This window comes from Mirounga leonina, unplaced genomic scaffold, assembly GCF_011800145.1.
Source record: "Mirounga leonina isolate KUSES-001 unplaced genomic scaffold, KU_Mleo_1.0 Mir_118, whole genome shotgun sequence".
Taxonomy (NCBI): domain Eukaryota; kingdom Metazoa; phylum Chordata; class Mammalia; order Carnivora; family Phocidae; genus Mirounga; species Mirounga leonina.
Genome location: NW_023270277.1, coordinates 356,510 through 367,562, shown reverse-complemented (window position 1 = coordinate 367,562; position 11,053 = coordinate 356,510). Strand labels below are relative to the sequence as shown.

The following is an 11,053-nucleotide window of genomic DNA, read 5'->3' as shown; positions in this document are numbered from 1 at the left end:
CGCTCGTGGGCGGGGCTTGGCGGTGGGCGGGACGCTCCGGGGCGGGGCTTGGTGGTGAGCGGGTCGCTCGTGGGCGGGGCTTGGCGGCGGGCGGGACGCTCCTGGGCAGGGCTTGTCGGGATGCTGGGGCGGGTCTGGGCGGTGTGGACCGACCGCGGCTGGAGTTGCCGGGGTGTGGGGCGGCGTGAACTTCCGGTGCTGCCCTCGCGCTGTCCACGCCCTCTCCTCCGCCTTGCTCTCTTGTCTCCTCTGCACGTTGTTGGGGACAGGTAGTCGTGGGCAGTTTACCGTGCTGAGGCGTGCAGGAGCGGCAGGGGACACCTAGAGAGTCCAGAGGGCTCTGCGGGACCCCGAGGCAGGTCCCGCCTCCTCTGCTGGAGAGAAGTGAAGGGCAGGGCTTGGGTGTGAGTTTGCATTGGGAATCTGAGCTTGTGGAGGGAACCTGAGCATTTTGGGGGGAATCTGAGCATCTGGGGGGATCCGAGCGTTTTTGTGGGGAGATTTGAGCATCTGGCTGGGGGTGGAATCTGAGCCTATGGGCATGGGAATCCGAGCATCTGAAGAGGGGAATATGAGCATCTGGGGGCGGATTTGAGCATCTCTAGGGGGACCTGAGCACGTGGGGGTGCAGACATGCCCACCGTAAAGTGCAGGAGACACAACATCTTGGTACTATTTGGAAGGTTGCTAGAAAGGTTGGGGAAAATAAAATCTGGCAAATTGGGATGCCTCCGATTTCCCAAGGCCTTAAGTCTTAGTCTAAAGTGTTTTAAGTCTTGGAGTAACCAAGTGCATCCCCTGAATGAGACACTTAACTTCCTCCTAAGTCATGGGATGATGATCCTTAGAAACCTTAAAAACACAATTCTGTTCAGTAAACAGAGGGGCAAGTCCATGGTGCAGTCAGTTCTGTGTGCACAAACACCAAACTAGTGACGTTTCTCTTTAAAATCCCTGGACCGCGGTTGCAGTGTAGAGGGTTCCCGTTTCCCTCCTCCCCCTTCCTTCTCCAAGGCCTGTTTCTCTGAGGCCTTGGGGAAGGGCTCTGGATGCTCAGGAGTGAGGGACCACTGCCCTCCCTGACCCAGGAGTCGTGAAGCCTGGCCCCCGTTTGAGTTGACGACCATGAGATGATGAGTTTCAAGCGGTGTGTCTTACAGCAGACAGACTGGACCGAGCCCTGGCTCGTAGGGCTGGCTGTCTTCCACATACTGTGCCTGCTGCTCACATGTCTGTCATCCCAGAGGTACGAAGTACAGGTTGGACATTTCCTGTGCTTAGGTGAGTAGAATAAACAACAGTTCTGAGACTTCAGTTGCTGTGTGATATGGCCAGGTGCCAGGCGGCATCTCCGTGAGAGCTTGTCTTAGGAAAGAGGGAGGCAGTGAGTTTGTGTTGCACGAGTATTCCCGTAGAGCAGGTGATGGGGAGAGTCGCCACTTCCTGCCTGCCCCTGAGGGCTGTGGTCAGGCGTGTACTAAGGAACGTCAGGGGTACACCTCCCTAGCCTCGAAGAGCTTAGTTGGGCAACACCAGCGTTCATGAAGTCATTGCAGACGTAGTTGTGTTGCTCTCAACTGTGATAAGTACAAGGCAGCAAAAAGAGGAGCAGCCGGAAGCACTGTGAAGGGGCCCTGTTCAAGTTGTGCGGGAACACTTAAACTGGGGTGTGCAGGGCGTGTGGGCGCGAGCCATGCAGCATGTGTGTACTGGGGGGGCCAGGATGAGCACTCCCTGCAGCGAGCATGGCGTGTGCTCGGAGGAAGGCGACGGCCTTATCAGTGAGCTGGCAGGTTAGAAACAGCTTGTAAACTTAACTCTGTGGGTTTGTTATTTTCAAGGGTGAAGAGAGGGCTGACTTTGCACACTTGGGACAGTAAGTAGGTGATGTTCTACATGTGTGCACATATTCTATGATTCATGTAACTCTCAGGCCAGCACGATTGATTTTGTTCAGTGCAGCATCATTTGCCGCACTTTATGGATGAAACAGGGAGAGGTTCCCTAACCCCCAGGTCCCTCAGCCCCCCGGGTGGCTCAGCCGAGACTCATGACACTGTCACCTGGGGAGGAGCGCCTGGCAGAGATGGTGCTGTTCTGCTCCACGCCTTCTGTGTCTCAGCCTGTCTTTTCCTCTCTTCTCTGTCTCTCTTCTTTGGCTTTGTTGATGTGCCTCCTTGGGCCCTTCATGGAGGAAGGAGTCAAGACATTGCAAAGCCCGGTGTAATCTGTTTTGTGACTTTGGTCAAGGGCAGGAAGGTTCGCACATTTTAACTTCCCCGAGAAATGAAAGCGTCGGGCTTTCACGGCAGCTCTTTGCCGTGACCCGCTCTGTCCAGTTGTTCTGCAGGTCGGTGTATGCAGCATGCAGTAGTAAGCAGGCTCTAGGTCAGGGTTGGAACAGCTGCCTGCTTCTGACTCTGGGCTCCAGGAGGGCTGTGGCCGCCAGGACCGCTGGGCAGGTGTCACGAGTGTCCCTGGGGGGTGCAAGCGTGAGGGAGGAAAGCAGGTCGCTTCAAGCACCGGGTCTCACAGCTCCGGCCGTGTTCTGTGTGGCGTCTCGAACGAGGGAACCGTGACTGGGTCAGGTAGGAGCTCAGGCAGAGTAGCATGCGTGTGCGCACTGGGTTTTCAGGCACCAGACCTGGATGCTCCGCAGCTTTGCACTGTTTGAGACCATCGAGGCTTTGATGTGTCTTGACCTTCCTCATTTTTTTCCCGTTAAAGGAATGTGTTCTGTAATTTTAAAATTCTCCAATTTTGACCTCACACTTTACCTAAAATAGAAGTTACATTTCTCATCAAAGTTTTGCTATTCTGTGGTATTTATGTTAAACATATTGCAAAAAGAATATGTATAATTCTGTAATGATGAATAATCAGTCATCCAAATCCTGACACGTGGTTTCTCTCTTTTCCAGTAATTTTAGTGTATTGTGCTGAATATATCAACGAAGTAGCAGCAATGAACTGGAGGTAGGCCAGCGCTCTGCTCATTTTGACCATAGTCAGGAACCACACTCTAGAGTGGTTTGTCCAACGGGAGCATTGCATGCAGACCGCGGGAGTCAGAGAAGCGGGAGGAGACCGGTTGCTGGAGCCCCGGGGAGGCCAGGGGCCTCTGCACTGATAGCTTTAGGTTTGAGGAACGAACAGCTTGTCGGCTCTCTTAGGGTTGGAAGATCAGTTAACAGAGTTCACGACAGCGTGAGAGAGTTCAGGGGGCTTTTGTAAAGGAGCTCTAGCTGCAGAGTAAAGAGAAAGAAAGGCATTTTAGAGAGAACGCGGTCCACGTGTGATCAGGGCTGCGGATGGTGTGCTGTGAGACCTCGGCCCTCCCTGGAGCTGCCGAGTCCTCTTGAGGCCTCCGAGCATCGTCCCCCAGAGACCCAGGGCCGCCGTCCTTAGATAGCAGCTCCACCCCCGTGCCTGTGGCCTTGATCGCTCAGGCAGCCCTGGAGCACCGTCACCACCGTGTCCAGCATCCCCGCCCTCTGCTTGTCCTCTGCCCCCGTTTCCAGCTCTCACTTCGTCCTGCTCGAGTGTCAGGCCCTGCCCCTGGTTACAGCTCCGCACCCACATCCACACATGTGCGCTGGACACGCTATGCCCACTGACAGGGCTTCGTCTGTGACCCTCAGCCTTGTGCATCAGCTGGGACCCTCGCACGTGTGTCGACGCGGGTTTCAAACAATGCTCCACAGCCAGTATCTGGCCCACTAACTGTTTTTATACGACCTGTGAGCTTGAAATGGTTTTGACATTTCTAAGCGCAGAAATGTTTATTGCTCTTAAATGTAAAGAAAAAAGAAAAACTTCTAGTCTCTGAGCAGGAAGGAGTTGAAGACATTGCCCTCGGAGCCTAAATATCTGGCCGTGTCCAGGAGGCTGCTGAATGCTGCGCGAGGTGGTGTGCAGTCCCGCCCCGGCTGGCAACACCTGCTCGTGCTCCACCCCCCGGGCCTCCTTGCTCGGCCAGATACTGAGGACACGGAAGAAGCCAGACTGCACGAGCCCTTCCTCGCTCTGCCTGTCCGCCACGCTGCTCTGCGCTTCCGGGGTACGGCTGTGGCCCTGACGCCTCCTCCCCTGCGTCCTGGCTCTTCCCTTCTGAACCTGTCTCCTCAGCTGGGCACACTGAGAAGGCACGCACTTATCGTGGGAAGGGCCCTGTGGCCTCCCCCATCAGGATCCTTCACGAGGAGACTTGAACGGGGGTCACTGTCCCTGGGGCCCGCACCCCACCTCGGAGCAGGAACGCTTTTGTCCGTGACAATGTGGTCTGCGTGGGGCCCGGCCCACAGTTAGTCTCCGTCTGTGGGTTACTTGGCCTCGACTCTTCTGCCCCCTGAAACCACCAGCTCCCTGGTTTCCAGGACACTGTGCTGCCAGCTTCCTCGTCCAGCTCTTTGTGGTTTCCTCCCTCTGCCTCGCCACCGGGCCGTCTAAGCACCAGGACAGTACCTCTCCCCCAGCCCCCTTCCAGAGCTGTCCCCAAGGCACTCTGCCCCGTCTTGGCATTGGCAGCTTCTCCTCCTGATGACTTAGGCCGGAGACCTCTCTCATCACATGGAGATTCCCCAGGAGTTCCTTGGCCTTTGAAACACCATGAGTGCGGCTCTGTCCACTGCCACCGGTGCCTGCCCTCACACGGGTGACAGCGCCACCTCCCGAGCCGGGCCCTGCTTCCCCGGGTCCCAGCCCCTCTGGGTCCTCGACCAGGCAGCGAGCGGCCTCAGCGTGGCCACGGCTCAGTCTCAGCCGCTGCTCCCGGCTTCACACACATGGAGCGTCGGGAGCCTTCCTGCAGTCCACGCCCAAATCTGCACCCTCCCGCTTCGTTTCTCTCCAGAACATCAGTCATGACGTGTGTTTTGACTTGATGATCTGAACCCCTTCCCCTGTAGCGTAAGCTCTAAGCATGGCTTGTCTTGCCGGTTCACAGCCACTGGCTCCCGGTCAGGGAGCTGATGAATTGTGGGGTACTTCATCAGTGCTGGATCTGCACGTTCCAGTGCTGGCCGCAGAGGGACGCCTAAATCGGCCGGCCTGTGCCATTTACTGGCCCTGCCTTCGGGCAGCTTGAATGACCCAGTGTCCCCGAGCCTCCCCTTGTGTGAAAGCAGCGGGCGGGTGAGAGTCCCCCCAGGCGGAGTGCCGGCTCTGTTCCCGTCTCGGACTAGCTCGGGACCTGATGGCCCGTAGAAGCCTGGGAGCTGTTACTGTTGGAGCATGTTCCAGTGGGTGTCCGATCGCTGTTAACCAGAGCGCGCAAGTGTTTCCTTCGGCCCAGAACACGCTTGGGTTGATTGCTTTTACTCCCGCCACCATCTACCCAGGGCCCTGGGTCCCGGCCTTCTTCGCCGTGGGACTGACTGTGCGCTCCTGACGGGGGCAGTGTGGGCAGGCTGCTGAATGAGCTGCGGGTGGGTTCGGTCGCGGGGCCGGCGGAGGTGCCCTCGTTGACCTACGAGCTGTCCAGAAGCCTCCTGTTAGAGAATAGCAGTAACGACGTTGTTTTGTTATGCCAAGTAATTTTTAATTTTTTCCTAAAACAGGTTATTTTCAAAATACCAGTATTTCGATTCACGGGGGATGTTCATTTCCATAGTGTTTTCGGCACCCCTGCTGCTCAACGCCATGATCATTGTGGTACGTGTGTTAAAGCCTCTGGGTTCTAGTTCTCTTTTGTGTGTGCTTCCCACTTCTAAACACGTCTCACAATGGTTGTTTTCAGATTATGTGGGTCCGAAAGACTTTGGATGTGATGGCTGACCTGAAAACCCTACAGGAGAAGAGAAGAGAAAGGAAAAGAAAAGAAGAGTGATGCCGGAACAGTTGTGGAGGTTTTCTTGGCAGAATTCAGTTTTCCTCCGCGTCGTCGTTTGTGGGCTTCCTTATTAGCGCCCACTCATGTCTGTACGGAGCATTCGCGCCATCGAGCACACCTTACAGTTGCTCTTCAAAATAAATGCTACTGTCCGTGTGAGTGTTTGTTCAGCCTGGGTCTGTGTAGGATGTTTAGTGTCTTTCTGGTGAAAGTGTATAAATCGGTGGTGTCTGTGCAGAGCTCTCCCTAATTTGCTGAGTTGTTCATGTCATCTGTGTGGTTACTGGTAGTTAAAAAGCGTTCAAGCAATGTGATAACTTGGAACCAAGTGATAAACAATGCTGTCCACGCGTAGGCACCATCACCCCCTGCACGCTGTACTTCTGGGGCCGTGGCCACCGGTGGCCATCCATGTGGCATGTGGCCAAGTCGGTGACATTCTGGGTTGTCCCTGGAGGGCTGCAGCCCAGGGATGCTGCTGGGCTTCCTGCGGTGACCGGGGCAGCACCTGCGCTAGGGACGATGTGACCCAGAACCTTAGCAGTGCCGAGGTTGAGAAGGCCTGGGCCGGAGCCGCCTTACATGAGACCCTGGGAGCAGAGTCCTGAGAAGACACGCACTTCTGAGCGCAGGGAGCCAAGTCCCAGGAGGAACGCCGCGCAGTCGGCCCTTGGACAGAGGAAGCTTGCAGCTCCTTTGGGTTCTCACAGTAGTTACAAGTGTTATGGTACGAAGGCCTTGAAGTCTGGATTCCATGGAGAGTATGTGAATGAGCCCGTTGAGCGAGTTTTTCAGGATGTAAGATTATAAATAGAAAGTGTTGCAACTAATAGATTTTTATAACAAATAGCAAGATTATATTCCTTTCTAGATTTCACTTCTTTAAAAATAAATTAGGGTGCTCAGGAACGTGCTATGAATTTTATTAGAACAGGTCTGCTCTCACTTTGTAGTGTCCACTTTCCAGGCCCATGCTCCTGGTTCTGTCCAGTGTGGACCTAGCTGGAGGACCACAGGTGAGTAGAGACCCAGGTGTTTAAAAGTGCAGTGTTCAATAAAGGGAATGCTGCCGGCTCTCGATGTGGGCTTGAAAAAAAATAGTTTGTGAGGAGTTGTCTAAATTTTAACAAGATTGTTATTCCCAAGTGAAACATATTCTTCAAATTTCAAAAAAAAAAAATGTCCTTATGAAAGCATTTATATTTAGCAACTTAAGAGGTGACACTTTGAAAGATTCTGAAATTCAGTCTTGAAATACGGATATATAATGTTTTCATGGACAATCATGGACTTTTAGTAGAGAAATTATTTCCTGAATTCTGACAGTTTTATAAGTGAGTTGATAGAATCTTCTAGGTAGATCCAGTGTTTTTACCCTGATGTGTTTTCCAGTTCCTTCTTGATACATTATCTTTTCTATTGAACATAAGAAATGACTTAAAAATAGCATTCTGTGTTCTGTCCGATCTTTAGTCTGTTGTGCCTGCAGCCTGTGCGTGGAAGTCCCCTGTCAGATGTGGACTGGGGCCGTGGCTCCCGAAGAGCTCCCACGTCATGGCCCCAGGCCCAGGGGAGGAACCACGTGAGCACACGCGAGGCAGAGGGCAGGTGCAGGACGAGCTTGTTGCCCTGGCCTGTGGCGGGAGGGCCCGCAGTGGACGTAAGGAGGCCACGCTATGTTTTCACTATCCGTCATATTTGGACGGTCACAGTACAGAGCCGTCTGAATTTCCTAGTGTAATAGCATCCTTACTTGGCCTCTACGCTGTGGAAATGTGACGGGGCCTTTTTGTCCTTCCACTTGCATGTGTGTAATTTTGAGGGGGGCAGTTGTGCTTTGTTTTCACACACACAAAAACACCTTACTTTTTACCCGTCTCGTAAGTTCATATTCAGTGGCTTGAATTGCAGTGTGAACAAGTAAGTGTCTTTCACGCTGAGGAAGATTTCGAACCAAACTGGTCGGCAGAGAGTTGAGCAGCACGAAGCGTGCTGACTGGATCCGAGTTAGGAGGGTGGGGGTGTGTGCAGGGAAAGGTCCAGAGGGCGTCTCCCCGGCTGTCCAAGTGAAGCAGACGTTTATTTACAGAAAGACAAGGAGATTTACGATAAAAACACACTAGTAGTCCAAATCCGTGACACCTTCAATTTCTTGATTGCTGTGAAATAAAATAAATACTCGCATTTTCGCCCAAAGTTGTACATTTGCCTTGACTTTTGTGTACTCGATGCAGGAGCTCCCAGATGTTGGCTCCACTGGTGGGGCCGCTTCATCCTGCACTTGCTGTTGAGTTTCACAAACCCAGAAATTCAGTTTTGTCAGAAAGTCAGCGCAGGGACAGACGTGCGTCAAGTAAGAAAGCAACATATAAACCTGCATTAATTTATTGACAGAGTGGCAAGGACATGGTGATACGGTCTCACCCTTTATTAAAAAATTCAGAGTTAACAAAATTGAGTATTATTGAGTAGGGATTTAGAATAAGGAATTTGAGTGGAAATGACACTTAACCAGACAAGGAGCGTTGGTGATCCAAGCCACCTGCCGGCCCCTGCAGCTGTTCTGTCCTTTGGGAAAGTACTTCCTGTCTGGAACATCCTTCTCTGACCACGTTTTAGAGAACACGCTTTCAGTGCCTCCGGCATCACTAGGTATGGAAAAAATGGGAGGCAGTGGCGAGCCTTATTAACCCTCAAAACAGTAAGGACAAATGGTCTTTTGTTTTTTAAGGTTCACTTCTTTCTTAGAGAGGATCCCAGGCAGGTTCCATGCCTGACGTGGGGCTCGATCTCGCGACCCTGAGATCATGACCTGAGCCCAAACAGGAGTTGGACGTGTCACCGACGGAGCCTCCCCGCGGCCCCAGGACAAGGATCTCCGCAGACCTCAGCAAGCCCTGGCGTGCGCTGCACGGCGGTGCGCAGGACGATGCTCCACGCTGCTCGGTCGCGGCGCAGGAGCCCTCGTCCTCGCCGCCCCGCCGGGCCTGTTCAGCGCGCGGCCGCTGCCTCCGTGGCTGCCCGGCCGGCCAGCGTCCGCCCGCGTCTCCCCGGTGCCCGGGTTGCATCGTGCCCCGCCTGGGTCGGACTCGACGTGTCCTGCTTGGTCTCGGGCGGCCTAGCGCTCCTCGCTCGAGAGCACCCCTGGCGAGCTGCGACGCTCGCCGGGGCCAGGCTCCGGCCGGCAGCCCCGTGCACGCAGCGGGGGCCGGAGCCGGCGGGGCGGCCCCCGGGGAGCCGCGCTGGCCGCGCGGAGGCCAGGACCCGAGAGCTGCCGACCGCCCGGCGCTCTGCCCCGCCGCGCGCCTGCCCGATCCGCGCCGCGGGAATGCCCGGCGGTGCGTCCGGCTCCGCGTTGCGCCTCGGTCTGCGCTTTCCTCCGGGCCTCGCGCCCCCCCTTCCAGCGCCTCCCAGGGGCTCGAGCGAGCCCGGGCCCCGGGGGCACCGGACCCGAGAACCTTCGTGCTCCAACCGTCGAAGTGCCCGCGGCGGGGCCTTCCTGTGCGCGGGCCTGGCTTACCTTTGTTTTTAGTTTCCCCTCTGGGTCCTCAGCCTCGCACCCTGCGTTGCCTCCTCCAGCCTCCAGCCCTGGTTCCGAAATGCCGCGGGGATGGCATTCGGGGCTCCCGTTCCGTTGTGAGCCTGGGGGTCACCCCAGGCCCAGCGGGTGACTGAGCCGTCCCCACCTGCGCCCCTGCGTGGGGACAGCCCAGGCAACAGGCCGACCCTGTTAGGCCGGTTGGGCTGTTTTCCCTGCCAGCGGGGTCTGGCCCTGGTCTCCTGCGCGCTTAACCCGTCCCTGGGAGCCTGGGCGCGTCCTCCTGGGCCTGGGCCCTGCCCACCGCCTGAGGGGTTTGCTCGTGGTCCTGAGCCTTGGCTGTGGGGGCTCCAGCCTGCCCACGTCTGCTTTGCTCTTCTTGTATAATCTCCGGTGTATTTGGAACAGAAGGAAATACTACATTTTCCCGAAAGTCAATTTCTTATAAAGTACTTTTATCAGGCATATTTCAATATATGGCATCATTTTCAATGACTACATAGTAGCCAAACCGCGTGAGTTCAATTTCCTTAAGCAATTACTGGTACTAGAGATTCAGAGTTTTTCTACTTGTTTTCCTAACATAAACAACACAAAGATCTCTGACTTCAGAGGCATACTTTACATGTTAATTGTTAACGTGGACAATAGCCAAACCATAGAAGGAGCCGAGATGCCCTCAACAGATGAATGGATAAAGAAGATGTGGTCCATATATGCAATGGAATATTACTCAGCCATCAGGAAGGATGAATACCCAACTTTTACATCAACATGAATGGGACTGGAGGAGATTATGCTAAGTGAAATAAGTCAAGCAGAGAAAGTCAATTATCATATGGTTTCACTCATATGTGGAACATAAGGAATAGCGTGGAGGACCATAGGGGCAGGGAGGGAAAACTGAAGAGGAAGAAATCAGAGAGGGAGACAAACCATGAGAGACTCTGGACTCCGGGAAACAAACTGAGGGTTACAGAAGGGAGGGGGCTGGGAGGATGGGGTAACTGGGTGATGGGTATTAAGGAGGGCACGCGTTGTGATGAGCACTGGGTGTGATAGGCAACTAATAAATCGTTTAACATAACATCAAAAACTAATGATGCTCTATATGTTGGCTAATTGAATTAAAAAAGTATGGACATGGAAAATATCCTACAAGTGAAATTAAGTCAAAATGTAAACATTTTATCAAAGTTGATAAATATTGCTATGTCAGGCTTCAGGAAGCATCTTTTTTTTTATTAAAGATTTTTATTTATTTATTTAACAGAGATATAGAGAGAGCACAAGTAGGCAGAGCAGCAGACAGAGGGAGAAGGAGAAGCAGGCTCTCCACTGAGCAGGGAGCCCGATGCGGGGCTCGAACCCAGGACCCTGGGATCATGACCCGAGCTGAAGGCAGCCGCTTAACCGACTGAGCCACTCAGGTGCCCCTTCAGGAAGCATCTTTGAACATGTGTCCTTGACCCCGTCTACTCTCGGTGACAACACTAAAAAAAATACTTTTCCCATGAGTAAGCACAAATTTTCTCTCATTGTTTTAACTTGCATTTCTTAGGTTACCAGTAAGCCAAAAATTTTCAAATGATTGTTGACATTTTGTGTTTTTTTGTGAATAATCTATTCATACACTTTATTTTTTTATTGCAATATTGCCTCTTAAAAATGTATTTCTAATTTTA

General features: G+C 53.5%; 1 protein-coding gene across 3 annotated transcripts in view; it reads left to right on the top strand.

Annotated features, from left to right (window-relative positions):
- The window catches only part of LOC118007335 (transmembrane protein 18), a 6,280-nt gene extending 291 nt beyond the window's left edge, over positions 1-5,989 (top strand). The window contains exons 2-5 of one of the 3 annotated variants that reach the window (XM_035000358.1): positions 1,164-1,281; positions 2,922-2,976; positions 5,559-5,652; positions 5,738-5,989. In XM_035000358.1, coding sequence (XP_034856249.1) covers positions 1,164-1,281; positions 2,922-2,976; positions 5,559-5,652; positions 5,738-5,827 — 357 coding nt within the window. In that variant the 3' untranslated portion in view covers positions 5,828-5,989. Of the gene's footprint in view, positions 1-1,088; positions 1,282-2,921; positions 2,977-5,558; positions 5,653-5,737 lie in introns of all 3 variants that reach the window. The other 2 variants (XM_035000357.1, XM_035000359.1) reach the window with 2 other exon arrangements.
- Positions 5,990-11,053: the final 5,064 nt, after the last annotated feature.